The 17,753-nt window shown below is 40.4% G+C and overlaps 1 protein-coding gene across 4 annotated transcripts in view; it reads right to left on the bottom strand.

The window, feature by feature from the left end:
* Nucleotides 1–3,655: 3,655 nt before the first annotated feature.
* Nucleotides 3,656–17,753, bottom strand: part of LOC133575275 (phosphatidylinositol N-acetylglucosaminyltransferase subunit Y-like) — an 81,579-nt gene continuing 67,481 nt past the window's right edge. For 2 of the 4 annotated variants that reach the window (XR_012049335.1, XM_061927893.1), the window contains one exon: nucleotides 3,995–4,141. Coding sequence is in view for 3 of the 4 variants with exons in the window: in XM_061927893.1 (XP_061783877.1) it covers nucleotides 4,116–4,141 (26 nt within the window). In the remaining variant the exon portion in view is untranslated. Of the gene's footprint in view, nucleotides 4,142–17,753 lie in introns of all 4 variants that reach the window. The other 2 variants (XM_061927897.1, XM_061927892.2) reach the window with 2 other exon arrangements.

Genomic DNA, 17,753 nt, shown 5'->3' with positions numbered 1-17,753 from the left:
GAAGTTGGCACGTTGTGTAATTCACCGGATGTTTCTTTTTCTTCTTTGTTCCGGAGGACACGACGTCCACAGTTTCCAAAAACAATTTGAAATGTGGACTCGTCAGACCACAGAACACATTTCCACTTTGCATCAGTCCATCTTAGATGAGCTCGGGCCCAGCGAAGCAGGCGGCAATTCTGGGTGTTGTTGATAAATGGCTTTTGCTTTGCATAGTAGAGTTTTAACTTGCACTTACAGATGTAGCAATGAACTGTAGTTACTGACAGTGGTTTTCTGAAGTGTTCCTGGGCCCATGTGGTGATATCCTTTACACACTGATGTCGCTTTTAAATGCAGTATCGCCTGAGGGATCGAAGGTCACAGGCTTACCCGCTTACGTGCCCACCTGTTCCCAATTAGCCTGTTCACGTTTGGGTTGTTCCAAATAAGTGTTTGATGAGCATTCCTCAACTTTCTCAGTCTTTTTTGCCACGTGTGCCAGCTTTTTTGAAACATGTTGCAGGCATCAAATTCCAAATGAGCTAATATTTGCAAAAAATAACAAAAGTTTTCCAGTTTGAACGTTAAATATCTTGTCTTTGCAGTCTATTCAATTGAATATAAGTTGAAAAGGGTTTGCAAATCATTGTATTCTGTTTTTATTTGCCATTTACACAACGTGACAACTTCACTGCTTTTGGGTTTTGTAAATCCCAGGTTTGGACCCCAGTGTTGTGTTTGCTTGCAAGGTCAAAATGTGAATGCAAGGATCTGAAAATGTGTTTACAGTGCTCCAAGTTCCTCCATACAACATCATTCAATCAATGTTTACTTATATAGCCCTAAATCACGAGTGTCTCAAAGGGCTGCACAAGCCACGACGACATCCTCGGCTCAGATCCCACATCAGGGCAAGAAATAAACTCAACCCAATGGGATGACAATGACAAACCTTGGAGGGGACCGCAGATGGAAGTCGAGTGGATCTAGCATAATAGTGTGAGAGTCCAGTCCATAGTGGATCTAACATAATAGTGAGAGTCCAGTCCATAGTGTACCATATGTCCCGGCAAGAAATCTGCGTTCAAAGAACTCCGGCTTATTAGTGATTCCCAGAGCCCAAAAAAAGTCTGCGGGCTATAGAGCGTTTTCTATTCGGGCTCCAGTACTATGGAATGCCCACCCGGTAACAATTAGAGATGCTACCTCAGTAGAAGCATTTAAGTCCCATCTTAAAACTCATTTGTATACTCTAGCCTTTAAATAGCCCCCCTTTTAGACCAGTTGATCTGCCGTTTCTTTTTTTTTCTCCTCTGCTCCCTCCATCCCTTGTGGAGGGGGGGGGCACAGGTCCAGTGGCCATGGATGAAGTGCTGGCTGTCCAGAGTCGGGACCCGGGGTGGACCGCTCGCCTGTGCATCGGTTGGGAACATCTCTGCGCTGCTGACCCGTCTCCGCTCGGGATGGTTTCCTGCTGGCCCCACTATGGACTGGACTCTCACAATATTATGTCAGACCCACTCGACATCCATTGCATTCGGTCTCCCCTAGAGGGGGGGTTACCCACGTATGCGGTCCTCCCCAAGGTTTCTCAGAGACATTCACATCGACGTCCCACTGGGGTGAGTTTTTCCTTGCCCTTATGTGGACTCTGTACCGAGGATTTCGTTGTGGCTCGTGCAGCCCTTTGAGACACTTGTGATTTAGGGCTATATAAATAAACATTGATTGATTGATTGATTTTAAAATGTATTTCCGTGAGAGCCATATATTTTTTAACACTGAATACAACTAGATGCGTGCATTTTTAAGTAAAACCAACATTTTTTGAGTATAATAAGTCTCTTATTCTTTTTAATAACATTGTTATTCTGAAGCTAACCAATAATAAATACAATACTTCTTACCAGAAATACGACTACTTGAACAGGTGCGGTAGAAAACGGATGGATGGATTAAAATGCATGAGAATGTTTTATATTTTGCACGTTATTTTTAAAGGGGAACATTATCACCAGACCTATGTAAGCATCAATATATACCTTGATGTTGCAGAAAAAAGACAATATATTTTTTTAACCAATTTCCGAACTCTAAATGGGTGAATTTTGGCGAATTAAACGCCTTTCTAATATTCGCTCACAGAGCGATGACGTCACGTTGTGACGTCACATCGGGAAGCAATCCGCCATTTTCTCAAACACCGAGTCAAATCAGCTCTGTTATTTTCCGTTTTTCGACTGTTTTCCGTACCTTGGAGACATCATGCCTCGTCGGTGTGTTGTCGGAGGGTGTAACAACACGAACAGGGACGGATTCAAGTTGCACCAGTGGCCCAAAGATGCGAAAGTGGCAAGAAATTGGACGTTTGTTCCGCACACTTTACCGCCGAAAGCTATGCTACGACAGAGATGGCAAGAATGTGTGGATATCCTGTGACACTCAAAGCAGATGCATTTCCAACGATAAAGTCAAAGATATCTGCCGCCAGACCCCCATTGAATCTGCCGGAGTGTGTGAGCAATTCAGGGACAAAGGACCTCGGTAGCACGGCAAGCAATGGCGGCAGTTTGTTCCCGCAGACGAGCGAGCTAAACCCCCTGGATGTCTTGGCTCACACCGTCCCTTATGCCACCGAAGATGATCAAGAAAAGAATATCGACCCTAGCTTCCCTGGCCTGCTGACATCAACTCCAAAACTGGACAGATCAGCTTTCAGGAAAAGAGCGCGGATGAGGGTATGTCTACAGAATATATTAATTGATGAAAATTGGGCTGTCTGCACTCTCAAAGTGCATGTTGTTGCCAAATGTATTTCATATGCTGTAAACCTAGTTCATAGTTGTTAGTTTCCTTTAATGCCAAACAAACACATACCAATCGTTGGTTAGAAGGCGATCGCCGAATTCGTCCTCGCTTTCTCCCGTGTCGCTGGCTGTCGTGTCGGTTTCGCTTGCATACGGTTCAAACCGATATGGCTCAATAGCTTCAGTTTCTTCTTCAATTTCGTTTTCGCTACCTGCCTCCACACTACAACCATACGTTTCAATACATTCGTAATCTGTTGAATCGCTTAAGCCGCTGAAATCCAAGTTTGAATCCGAGCTAATGTCGCTATACCTTGCTGTTCTATGCGCCATGTTTGTTTTTGTTGGCTTCACTATGTGACGTCACAGGAAAATGGATGGGTGTTTATAACGATGGTTAAAATCAGGCATTTTGAAGCTTTTTTTAGGGATATTGCGTGATGGGTAAAATTTTGAAAAAAACTTCGAAAAATAAAATAAGCCAATGGGAACTGATTTTTAATGGTTTTACCCCTTCTGAAATTGTGATAATGTTCCCCTTTAATAACATTGTTATTCGGAAGCTAACCAATAATAACTAAAATACTTCTCACCATTAATGCGACTTCTTGAACAGGTGCGGTAGAAAACGGATGGATGGATTAAAATGCATGAGAATGTTTTATATTTTGCACGTTATTTTTAACACTGTGATTACCAGCTGAATTATTCATTACTTATCGTGTTAAGCAATGTCAGCTAAGATTTATCTGAGAGCCAGATGCAGTCATCAAAAGACCCTAACCCTGCACTAGTTGCACAGACGCTGTTCCTCAAATTTCAAGCAAAGTGCGGACTTTGAATGAACATAAACACCAGGCAGAAAACACAGTAAACATATTTTTATTCTTTTTTTCCCCAATTTCAGTTATGCCTGAAGAGCTTGATTCCCATCCAGCTCCACAGGTGGAAGAAGACATAGACAGGGATGGTGACAGGAAGCAGCAGGCTGTAGAAACACACATTATTACTGCTGGTGCAGCCTAGAGGGAAGTTCTCATCCACTGCAGCAGAGTAGAACAAACCAAATAGAGACACGATGGGCACCAGTCCAACCATCACAGACAGGGAGAACATACTTGCTCACTTAATATTTCTAACTTCTTAAACACTCTTCTGATGGATCAATGCACACCAGCAGCGCCCATCAAGATGAATTGGGTTGTATTTAAGAGGGGAGATTGTGTCCTTGTGCAGGAGATGTCTTCTCTAAGAGTCTGGCTTCCTGGGGGATCATGTTGGGGATGCCGTCGATGATGGGGTACGCGATGCCCAGCTCGTCATTGATCAGCTCGTTGGTCTTCTCATCAAACCTGGAGGGAGGAAAACAATTAGAAATGCATAACCAAGAGGTAGGTAAACACACTTTACAGTTAAAGCTAAAGTACCACTGATAGTCACACACACACATAGGGATGTCCCGATCCGATATTTGGATCGGATCGACCGCCGATATTTGCCAAAAAATGCGTATCGGCAAGGCATGGGAAAATGCCGATCCAGATCCAGTTTGAAAAAAACTCCGGTCCGTGTTTTCCAACGCACAGATTTAAATAATACATTCCACTTTTCTGCTGCTCCCTATTTCCCTTCCGCATTTTCCAGCACACCTTCAACACATCCACAGGTCTATGGATTCTCACGCAGTTGCTTTTAGCTGCTGGCATTGCACTACAGGCTCTTCCCACTCCTTCTTCTGTCTCCTTCTCACAGACAGCAAGCGCACGTTCTTACACACGTCACATACCTATACGTCCTCTCCCAGCAGAGACGTAGCAGCATGGCTAACGTTAGCTGTGATGCTAGCGCTAAGGTGCGCGCCTGCTCAAACGTCCTCTGCGCACGGCAAATCTAGGCCACGCACAAAATCAAATAAAAAAATAAGCGCATAACAAATTTCGACACACGGACACGACAGAGAAAACAGTTTTCGTCATCATTGTTCAAATATTGTAACGTCTGTCGAGACGCTTATCTCCATTCGGTGCCACACGCCCACACCATCAAAATGCCGAGGCAAACATTTCCACATCAACACCGTATGAAAAAATTAGTGATTTTTTTAGTTGTGATTTCCTTCTCTGCATGAAAGTTTAAAAGTAGCATATATTAATGCAGTATGAAGAAGAATGTTTTAATGTAGACATGCAAGCCTTGAAAGAACATTTTGAAAATCAAGACTACATTTCCTGCAAATGGGTGCATTTCTACCCTATATTTTAACTTTAGATTTATTCTCATACCAAACTCTTTTGGCTGTCTTTTTGACACTTACATCAGGCGCCCCCCTCCACACCCTGGATTATAAATAATGTAAATAATTCAATGTGATTATCTTGTGTGATGACTGTATTATGATGATAGTATATATCTGATAGTATATATCTGTATCATGAATCAATTTAAGTGGACCCCGACTTAAAGTTGAAAACCTTATTCGGGTGTTACCATTTAGTGGTCAATTGTACGGAATATGTACTTCACTGTGCAACTTACTAATAAAAGTCTCAATCAATCAATCAAAACACATAGAATCATCATACTGCTGTGATTATTTGCATCAAGTGTTCATTCAAGGCTAAGGCAAAATATCAAGATATATATCGTGTATCGCAATATGGCCTTAAATTATTGCAATATTAAAAAAAGGCCATATCGCCCAGCCCTAGTTTCAATGATGCCATTTCTGTTTGTCATGTATAATTTTGTCTATACTTGAATAAACAGGTCAGTTTCTTGTTACCAACCATTGTGTATTATTCAAACTCACCTAATTCAGCTGGCTAGTTGTTATCAAGAGTACTAAAACCCTTTTCAACATGATTCTGACAACTAAGTAGGCTAAATAACTTTAAACTTTAATACATGCTCGGATAGGCCAGTATCGGTTCGGAAGTGCAAAAACAATATCGGTATCGGGTCGGAAGTGCAAAAACCTGGATCGGGACATCCCTACACACACTAGATGTGGTGAAATTATCCTCTGCATTTGACCCATCCCCTTGTTCCACCCCTTGGGAGGTGAGGAGAGCAGTGAGCAGCAGCGGTGGCTGTGCTCAGTAATCATTTTGGTGATTTAACCCCCAATTCCAGTTTTTATACACTATTTTACCACCATAGAGTGTGTGTTTTTTGTGTCAAATAACATTTTATAAATCGTTTCTGAATTAAATGCAAATATCCTCACATTTACATCTTTGGACAATTTTAACAAATATTTTACATCAAAGCATAATAATTGTGTAAATGTATCGTATCCATAAGCGCTTTTAAGAAGGTTCGTTCTTGAAACCTTTATTTGTTAGAGCTATCAGACCGGATGTGTATTAACAGCGAGCGTGGCCGTTTGTACAATGTTTGTTACGTCGATGATGTCGTTCGCATCAAAATGAGACTTTTATTAGTAGGTTGCACAGTGAAGTACATATTCCGTACAATTGACCACTAAATGGTAACACCCGAATACGTTTTTCAACTTGTTTAAGTCGGGGTCCACTTCAATTAAAAGCAGATGAGATGTGTTGTGGGTGTGTGGCTTCTTCTTGCTAGTTAGCTTCGTAGTTAAGCCGCTGTTTCAAATGCTCGATATTGTTTGGTATTTCGAGATTGAATGAGAGTTCCCGGAGACATTATTTTCCAAAACGAACGTTGAGAAAAGTTGGTTTTGCATAAACGGACCCCTTTAAAAATGTACAAAACATAATGTCAGGAAAAAACGGCTGCTTCCGCTCGCTGATGTCGCTACTACATTTTCTATCATATATATGTATTCCCTTTAGTATCCGTGCGGAAGTGTACAAATTGAGGAGGAACGACAATCAAATATTTCCATCAGTAGTAAAAAAATAAACCACAGGACTTTTTTTTAACCTGAGCGTCTTTTTGGACAGCGGACATACGAGGAAGTCCAGCAGAGATGAGTCAAATGTCTTCGAGTCCGTAAATGTCCTCAGTGACGACACCGAAGCCAAAGGTAGAAGCGTGTGTCGCAAGGAGCGCTTTACAAAGGCAGATGTTGTCTGAAATGGGACAAAAACACTGCGCAACATGACAAAAGCTATTCAAGGTTTTTAGTGGCGAAAGAGATCCTAACCGGAAGTCCTTTCTTCTTCTTCGGGTTTATGGCGGTTGGCAAGCAACCTTCTGGTGTGCATTACCGCCACCTTCTGAAATGGAGTGTGGACCGAGGTGGAACCCTACACCAGTGGTTCTCAAATGGGCAGAGGTGGGACCAAGTCATTGTTTTGCAAGTCACAAGTAAGTCTCAAGTCTTTGCCCTCAAGTCCGAGTCAAGTCCCGAGTCAAGACAGGCAAGCCCCGAGTCAAGTCCAAAGTCAAGACTGGAAAGTCTCAAGTCAAGTCCTAAGTCCTGCATTTTGAGTTTCGAGTCCTTTCAAGTCCTTTTAACCACAGACTAATATATTAACACAGATTGTGTATGCTTTTCAAACGCTGTATTTATTTATTAAAACAAGTGCATTTTAAATTGCAGGAAAGAAAATTGTGCTGACATTGCACTTTATAATAGCACTATTAACCAGTCATTTTAAACATTAACTCATTCCTTTACAGAACAAACACATTAAAAAATAAAGTGCAAATGTACTTATTTGTACAAAAGTGTTAACATTGAAAAAACATGACATATACGTGAACATAACAAAAAAGTTGTACTTTTAATGTCAGGGCCCTATGCTGCATTGCATTTGCAAAAGACCAAATTAGCCAAGAGTCTGTCAGTCATTTGTGCACGATGGGGGCGTAGTATTTATTTTACATTTATTTTACTATTTTTGTCTTTTTTTAGGTGGCTAAAATACGCGGTGCTGCTGACCGCCGTCTAACGTTACGTGTGATATATTGACTAACGTAACCCTGCTTAAAAAAAATCACTGAACAAAAAGTATGAATAAGGTAGTGAACTGCAACAGATTCCCGTGTTTGCAATAACGTTATAACGTTAGCAGTGAGTTTACAGCCTCACTGATTTAACTACACAGCAAATAAAAGTCACGTTACTTAGCCAATAAACGTTATCTTACATTCAAAACGTACCGTTCTTTGTGCAACTTCAAATGCCGGACGAAGTTGGAAGTTGTTGCCTCTCCATCAGTAATTTTCGAACCGCATGTGTTGCATACTGCAAACCGTTTTGTGTTGACCACCTCGTAATTTTTATACCCAAACGAAATTATTTTAGGTATCATTTTTTGTTCACTGGCGTGTGGTTTGGACATGTCTTCTTCCTTGGTTGTCCTGCAATTTGATTGGATGAATGCTGTGTGATGAAAACAAAGTAGATCTAATTTGATTGGCTGTTGTACTGAGCTCAGTACAACAGCTGGTGTGCTCTAGAGCACACCAGCTGACACACGCAACGCTGATAGACAAGTACACAATGAAAAATACAGAGCACTCCCGAATAACTTTTTCATCTTTGGGTTTTGGGGAAAGTAGCAAGTCATGTCAAGTCATGTCAATTCAAAAGGCTCAAGTCCAAGTGAAGTCACAAGTCATTGATGTTAAAGTCTAAGTCGAGTTGCAAGTCTTTTTACATTTTGTCAAGTCGAGTCTAAAGTCATCAAATTCATGACTCGAGTCTGACTCGAGTCCAAGTCATGTGACTCGAGTCCACACCTCTGCAAATGGGGGTACTTGAAGCTATGCCAAGGGGTACGTGAGATTTTAAAAAAATATTCTAAAAATAGCAACAATTAAAAAATCCTTTATAAATATATTTATTGAATAATCAACAAAATATGAATGTAAGTTCATAAACTGAACATCAAATCAAGTAGGCTATTCCATTCAGTACAATGCAACTATGCAACAATTCAATATTCAGTGTTGACAGCTAGATTTTTTGTGGACATGTTCCATAAATATTGATGTTAAAGATTTCTTTTTTTGTGAAGAACTGTTTAGAATTAAGTTCATGAATCCAGATGGATCTCTATTACAATCCCCAAAGAGGGCACTTTAAGTTGATGATTACTTCTATGTGTAGAAATCTTTATTTATAATTGAATCACTTGTTTATTTTTCAACAAGTTTTTAGTTATTTTTATATCTTTTTTCCAAAAAGTTCTCGTTTGAATCACACATTAAGAGTGTTACTAAAACGGCCTTCTTTCATCTCCGTAATATCGCTAAAATTTGTTCTATTTTATCCACTAGCGACGCTGAGATCATTATTCATGCGTTCGTTACGTCTCGTCTCGACTACTGTAACGTATTATTTTCGGGTCTCCCTATGTCTAGCATTAAAAAATTACAGTTGGTACAAAATGCGGCTGCTAGACTTTTGACAAGAACAAGAAAGTTTGATCATATTACGCCTATACTGGCTCACCTGCACTGGCTTCCTGTGCACTTAAGAAGTGACTTTAAGGTTTTACTACTTACGTATAAAATACTACACGGTCTAGCTCCGTCCTATCTTGTCGATTGCATTGTACCATATGTCCCGGCAAGAAATCTGCGTTCAAAGAACTCCGGCTTATTAGTGATTCCCAGAGCCCAAAAAAAGTCTGCGGGCTATAGAGCGTTTTCTATTCGGGCTCCAGTACTATGGAATGCCCTCCCGGTAACAATTAGAGATGCTACCTCAGTAGAAGCATTTAAGTCCCATCTTAAAACTCATTTGTATACTCTAGCCTTTAAATAGCCCCCCTGTTAGACCAGTTGATCTGCCGTTTCTTTTCTTTTCTCCTCTGCTCCCCTTTTCCTTGAGGGGGGGGGGGCACAGGTCCGGTGGCCATGGATGAAGTGCTGGCTGTCCAGAGTCGGGACCCGGGGTGGACCGCTCGCCCGTGCATCGGCTGGGAACATCTCTACGCTGCTGACCCGTCTCCGCTCGGGATGGTGTCCTGCTGGCCCCACTATGGACTGGACTCTTACTATTATGTTGGATCCACTATGGACTGGACTCTCACAATATTATGTCAGACCCACTCGACATCCATTGCTTTCGGTCTCCCCTAGAGGGGGGGGGGGTTACCCACATATGCGGTCCTCTCCAAGGTTTCTCATCTTCATTCACATCGACGTCCCACTGGGGTGAGTTTTTCCTTGCCCGTATGTGGGCTTTGTACCGAGGATGTCGTTGTGGCTTGTGCAGCCCTTTGAGACACTTGTGATTTAGGGCTATATAAATAAAGATTGATTGATTGATTGAAAGACCACTACAAATGAGCAATATTTTGCACTGTTATACAATTTAATAAATCAGAAACTGATGACATAGTGCTGTAATTTACTTCTTTATCTCTTTTTTTTCAACCAAAAATGCTTTGCTCTGATTAGGGGGTACTTGAATTAAAAACAATTTTACAGGGGGTACATCACTGAAAAAAGGTTGAGAACCACTGCCCTACCCGATCTTTTTAAAATATGTATATAATGCTTAGTATCCTAGGTGTTCTGAGTGCAGCCTTAAAATATCTTCCACTACTAACCTAACCTTCTCTTTCGCTAACTTATTTCCCTGTCTCTCTTGTAGTTCCTACATTGTCCGGAAGTACTTTGGTGTGTGTAAAAATTATGTAGGTCCGCTTCCGGCGTTCGTTCCGTCTAATTGTTTGCATAATATGTTTGTGTCTTTCTGCATTTATTTTCATTTTGTTAGTAAATCAATTGTTGCTTGAAGTTGATTTAAAACATGTATACAGTTTCAATATGATACATCACATATCCATCCATCCATCCATCCATTTTCTACCGCTTATTCCCTTTGGGGTCGCGGGGGGCGCTGGAGCCTATCTCAGCTACAATCGGGCGAAAGGCGGGGTACACCCTGGACAAGTCGCCACCTCATCGCATCACATATAAACAAATGTAATTTAAAACATTTGTAGGCACGTACAACACTTAAGACCGGTGGTCCCCAAACTACGGCCCACGGGCCGGATACGGCCCCCCCAGCGTCCAAAATCCGGCGCGCAGGAAGTCCCAAGTTAAAAAAAACCCAAAAAACTATTTTTTTTGTATTATTTTTAAACAAATGTGTCCTTACTAGTCCATTTTCTACCGTCTCCTAGCCACTCAGGCAAATCATATTGTCTAAAAATGCATTTTACCATCGATAACGTGACATGCAGCAAGTGCGCTCTTTAAGTCAATTAGTGCGCAAGGAACATACATTATAAACATATATGTATATATATATATATATATATATATATATATATATATATATATATATATATATATATATACACACACACATATACATATATACATGGACATACACATTTATACACATTTACATATACATATATATACACACACATATACATATATACATGGACATACACATATATACACATTTACATATACATATATATACATACACACACACACACACACACACACATTTACACATATATATATATACACACATATATATATATATATATATATATATATATATATATATATATAACACGGCCCCCAGCCAAATTGTTTTACCCCAATGCGGCACCGGATTCAAAAAGTTTGGGGACCCCTGCTTAAGACCTTCAGTATATCAGTATGTGGAATTAAATTATGGAATAGATTAAGCAAAGCAATCAAACAATGTACTAATATGATCCACGTCAAGAAACTCTTCAAACTTAAAAATGTTTACAAAGTATGAAGAAGAAGAACCATGATAAACATTCTGAATTTATTTCATTCATCCATTCATTTTCAAAATCATCTTACCCATCTCACTATATGAAATATAACTTACTTCACCTAGTATTATTTATTTTTATTGTGATTACTTATGGAGTATATTGTGAATAAATTGAGAACAGGAAGTGACCAAAAGTTTTAGCAACTGTTATGTAAAACAAAAGGGGTAAGATTAATAAGCTCTACTTCTTCCTAGGGAATAAGCGGTAGAAAATGGATGGGATGGATGCTTCTTCCTACTCCTTTTCGAACATGTTGAAAAGAGGAACTGGAAATTGTGATGTATCATGTTGTATGCGTGCATGTTCCAAATAAAACTCACTCATATTTCCATTTCTCTTTACATGTCTGAAAAGGAGTAGGAAGAAGCAATGCTTAGTCATTCTTACCGCTTTTGCACTTCATGGCAATTATTCACATGCATGAAGATGGTAAATATAACATGACTATGGAAAAAGTGTTGAAAGCGTTCCTTTGTATGTCCACGCGGGTGCAGCAATGTTCTCCAGTTCTCATACTTAAACTTGGACATGAAATGTTATAGTTGTTATTAATGGGGACTAAAACAAAAATACATTAAGCAATTTAATTACATTTTAATTAATATTATCTATATATAATTTATTGAGGAATTACATATATAAATACAATTAAATATAGTGCATCTCTTATCGTCTAACAACATGTTTTAATTAGAGATGTCCGATAATGGCTTTTTTGCCGGTATCCAATATTCCGATATTGTCCAACTCTTAATTACCGATTCCGCTATCAACCGATACCGATATATACAGTCGAGGAATTAACACATTATGCCTAATTTTGTTGTGATGGCCCGCTGGATGCATTAAACAATCTAACAAGGTTTTCCAAAATAAATAAACTCAAGTTATGGAAAAAAATGCCAACATGGCACTGCCATATTTATTATTGAAGTCACAAAGTGCTTTTTTTTTTTTAACATGCCTCAAAACAGCAGCTTGGAATTTGGGACATGCTCTCCCTGAGAGAGCATGAGGAGGTTGAGGTGGGCATGGTTGAATTGGCGGTTGGGGGGATTAGGGGGTAACGGGGGTGTATATTGTAGCGTACCGGAAGAGTTGGTGCAAGGGGTTCTGGGTATTTGTTCTGTTGTGTTACGGTGCGGATGTTCTCCCGAAATGTGTTTGTCATTCTTGTTTTGTGTGGGTTCACAGTGTGGCGCATATTTGTAACAGTGTTAAAGTATAGAGCCGCCCTCAGTGTGACCTGTATGGCTGTTGACCAAGTATGAATGCATTCACTTGTGTGTGTGAAAAGCCGTAGATACTATGTGACTGGGCCGGCAGGCAAAGGCAGTGCCTTTAAGGTTTATTGGCGCTCTGTACTTCTCCCTACGTCCGTGTACACAGCGGCGTTTTAAAAAGTCAAACATTTTACTTTTTGAAACCGATAGCGATAATTTTGAAACCGATACCGATAATTTCCGATATTATATTTTAAAGCATTTATCGGCAGATATTATCGGACATCTCTAAACAATATTAAATGTTTTAAAAAAAGCAATACTAAAAACAATAATAACAACGATATCAATAAAACAAGATTAATAAAACAATGGTATTGAAACCGGCAGGAGGCCAAGGGGAAGACCCAGGACAGGTTGGGAAGACTATGTCTCCCGGCTGGCCTGGGAACGCCTCGGGATCTCCCGGGAGGAGCTGGACCGAAATGGCTGGGGAGAGGGAAGTCTGGGCTTCTCTACTTAGGCTGCTGCCCCCGCGACCCGACCTTGGATAAGCGGAAGAAAATGGATGGATGGATGGGTATTTAAACAATAATAATAAAAAATATTAATAAAACAATATTAGCAAAACAATACTAATAAAGGAATAATAAAACATTGTTAATGAAACAATACACAATAAAGTAATGTTTACAAATAACACTTTATCAAAGCGATGTTAATAAAACACAACACGTGTGAATAAAACATTATTCATCAAGCAATATTAATACAACTAATAATAAATGGTGAATGGGTCATACTTATATTGCACTTTTCTACAAACCCCGTTTCCATATGAGTTGGGAAATTGTGTTAGATATAAATATAAACGGAATACAATGATTTACAAATCTTTTTCAACCCATATTCAATTGAATGCACTACAAAGACAAGATATTTGATGTTCAAACTCATAAACTTGATTTTTTTTTTTTTTGCAAATAATAATTAGCTTAGAATTTCATGGCTGCAACACGTGCCAAAGTAGAAAGGGCATGTTTACCACTGTGTTACATGGCCTATCCTTTTAACAACACTCAGTAAACGTTTGGAAACTGAGGAGACACATTTTTTAAGCTTCTCAGGTGGAATTCTTTCCCATTCTTGTTTTATGTACAGCTTAAGTTGTTCAACAGTCCGGGGGTCTCCGTTGTGGTATTTTAGGCTTCATAATGCGCCACACATTTTCAATGGGAGACAGGTCTGGACTACAGGCAGGCCAGTCTAGTACCCCAGGGCCGGCCCGTGGCATAGGCCGTATAGGCAAATGCTAAGGGCGCTGTCCATCAGGGGGCGCCACGCCAGTGCCACAAATGTCGGAGAAAAAAAAAGAAGAAAAAAAAAAGTTGGTACTATTATTTCTAAATACAAAAAATAATCCCACGTTAATTAAAATGCAAAGTAAAGCCTATTTAATAGAAATATTATTTGTTACAACATTACGCCCCCTCCCCCCGCACGGTGCGCCCCCTCCCTTCCCGTATCATGACTCTTTTTGGACGTCACCACATCAAAAAATCAACACAAGATGTCAAAACGGCCAAAACTGTCAGGTGCCCAGGGAAGAAAAAAGAGAAAAGAAGAGGAGGAGAAACGAGAAAAAAGAGAGGTAGCAGGTAGGTGAGCCGAACATGAAATTATTTGTCTGTTACAGAATGTGATAGTAACCCGGCTTTTTAGCATTAAGCTAATGTCACATGATTCGGCAATTGCTAATCAATAAATAGCTAGTTCTGTTTTAACGTCGGGTTAATATTGTGGAGGGGGCTAAATTGTTATGGAAAATAATAATGTAACGTTAGGTAATTACAGTACTCCCACCTTACATTTTTCAGGGACATTTGTATTAGATCTTTTAAGCAGCTGTTTTTTGTTTACATTGTTATTGCCTTCTGGTTAGCTATGTTTGCCCTGCAGGTAATAGTCACTTTTCCACCCCTTTATATATTAGGTATAGTTGTAAGTAAAAAAAAAAAAAAGGTCAAAGACAAAGCTATTCGGTTTCTTGTGAGTATATACACTTCACTGCCGATGTGGGGGGGCGCCACCTAAAATCTTGCCTAGGGCGCCAGATTGGTTAGGGCCGGGCCTGTAGTACCCGCACTCTTTTACTATGAAGCCACGTTGATAAATAATGATAAATGGGTTGTACTTGTATAGCGCTTTTCTACCTTCAAGGTACTCAAAGCGCTTTGACACTACTTCCACATTTACCCATTCACACACACATTCACACACTGATGGAGGGAGCTGCCATGCAAGGCGCTAACCAGCACCTATCAGGAGCAAGGGTGAAGTGTCTTGCTCAGGACACAACGGACATGACGAGGTTGGTACTAGGTGGGGATTGAACCAGGGACCCTCGGGTCGCGCATGGCCACTCTTCCACTGCGCCACGCCGTCCCTGATGTAACACGTGGCTTGGCATTGTCTTGCTGAAATAAGCAGGGGCGTCCATGGTAACGTTGCTTGGATGGCAACATATGTTGCTCCAAAACCTGTATGTACCTTTCAGCATTAATGGCGCCTTCACAGATGTGTAAGTTACCCATGTCTTGGCACTAATACACCCCCATACCATCACAGATGCTGGCTTTTCAACTTTGCGCCTATAACAATCTGGATGGTTCTTTTCCTCTTTGGTCCGGAGGACAAGACGTCCACAGTTTCCAAAAACAATTAGAAATGTGGACTCGTCAGACCACAGAACACTTTTCCACTTTGTATCAGTCCATCTTAGATGAGCTCAGGCCCAGCGAAGCCGACGGCGTTTCTGGGTGTTGTTGATAAACGGTTTTCGCCTTGCATAGGAGTTTTAACTTGCACTTACAGATGTAGCGACCAACTGTAGTCACTGACTGGGTTTCTTAAGTGTTCCTGAGCCCATGTGGTGTTATCCTTTACACACTGATGTTGCTTGTTGATGCAGTACAGCCTGAGGGATCAAAGGTCACAGGCTTAGCTGCTTACGTGCAGTGATTTCTCCAGATTCTCTGAACCCTTTGATGATATTACGGACCGTAGATGGTGAAATCCCTAAATTCCTTGCAATAGCTGGTTGAGAAAGGTTTTTCTTAAACTGTTCAACAATTTGCTCACGCATTTGTTGACAAAGTGGTGACCCTCGCCCCATCCTTGTTTGTGAATGACTGAGCATTTCATGGAATCTACTTTTATACCCAATCGAGGCACCCACCTGTTCCCAATTTGCCTGATCACCTGTGGGATGTTCCAAATAAGTGTTTGATGAGCATTCCTCAACTTTATCAGTTTTTATTGCCACCTTTTCCAACTTCTTTGTCACGTGTTGCTGGCATCAAATTCTAAAGTTAATGATTATTTGCAAAAAAAATTTTTTTTTATCAGTTTGAACATCAAATATGTTGTCTTTGTAGCATATTCAACTGAATATGGGTTGAAAATGAATTGCAAATCATTGTATTCCGTTTATATCTACATCTAACACAATTTCCCAACTCATATGGAAACAGGGTTTGTACGTTCCAGGTACTCAAAACGCTTTGACACTATTTCGACGTTCAGCCATACACACACACTGATGGCGGGAGCTGCCATGCAAGGCGTTAACCTTGTGTGAAGTATCACAATAGACGTGACTCGGATGGCAGAAGCTGGGATCGAACTAGGAATCCTCAAGTTAATGGCACGGCCGCTCTCCCGACCGAGCCACGCCATCCCCGGTATTAATACAACAATATTAACAAAGCAGTATTAATACAACAATATGGTAAATAGTCCGTATTTATATAGTGCTTTACTAAACCTGGAATAGTACGTCACATTCACCCATTCACACACTGATGGCAGGAGCTGCCATGCAAGGCGCTAACCACGACCCATTAGGAGCAAAGATGAAGTGTTTTGCTCAAGGACCCAACGGCTGTGACTAGGATGGCGTCAGTTGGAATCGAACTTGGAACCCTGAAGTTGCTGGCACGGTTGCTCTAGCATCCGCGCTACGCCGCCCCGATATCAATAAAACAATGTTAATCAAACAAAAACAAATAATGTTAATAAAACATATGAATAACACCGTGTCAGTATAGCAGTGTTAATAAAATAATTTTAATAAAGCAGCATTAATACAGCAATATGAATAAAACAAGATCAATATAGCAGCATTATTATAGCAATATTAATAAAATAATGTAGAAATTGTAATAACTGGGCTGTAAAACTTAAGTTAACTCATAGGATGTAACTCATGTTTATGTGCAGATGAATCACACAAAGTGTACATGCACATTTACCTGCGTTTGGTTACCTGAAAGGTGTGTTGTTGTACGGCAGGTTTGTGCAGTTGAGGCCAGTCTCAGACAAAAACAAACAGGTGGCGACTTGTCCAGGGTGTACCCCGCCTTCCGCCCGATTGTAGCTGAGATAGGCTCCAGCGCCCCCCGCGACCCCAAAGGGAATAAGCGGTAGCAAATGGATGGATGGATGTTATAAATGTATTTTTCATATGATAAAATCACTTAACATTTACTTTACCACATACTACATACCTTGCACGATGTTGCCGATACATTTTTGTAGCATATACTTCTAGTTTGGTATAATCTACAGCCTATTTCATGTTTTTAAAGGCCTACTGAAACCCACTACTACCGACCACACAGTCTGATAGTTTATATATCAATGATGAAATCTTAACATTGCAACACATGCCAATACGGCCGGGTTAACTTATAAAGTGCAATTTTAAATTTCCCGGGAAACTTCCGGTTGAAAACGTTTAGGTATGATGACGTTTGCGCGTGACGTCGATGGTTGAAACGGAAGTATTCGGTCACCATTGTATCCAATGCAAACAGCTCTGTTAACATTGCAAAATTCCACAGTATTCTGGACATCTGTGTTGGTGAATCTTTTGCAATTTGTTCAATTAACAATGGAGACTGCAAAGAACAAACCTGTAGGTGGGATTGTGTATTAGCGTCTGGCTACAGCAACACAAC

This window comes from Nerophis lumbriciformis, linkage group LG35 (genome assembly GCF_033978685.3).
Source record: "Nerophis lumbriciformis linkage group LG35, RoL_Nlum_v2.1, whole genome shotgun sequence".
Lineage (NCBI taxonomy): Eukaryota > Metazoa > Chordata > Actinopteri > Syngnathiformes > Syngnathidae > Nerophis > Nerophis lumbriciformis.
The sequence above is the reverse complement of the archived record's forward strand: the minus strand, read 5'-3'. Positions and strand labels throughout refer to the sequence as shown.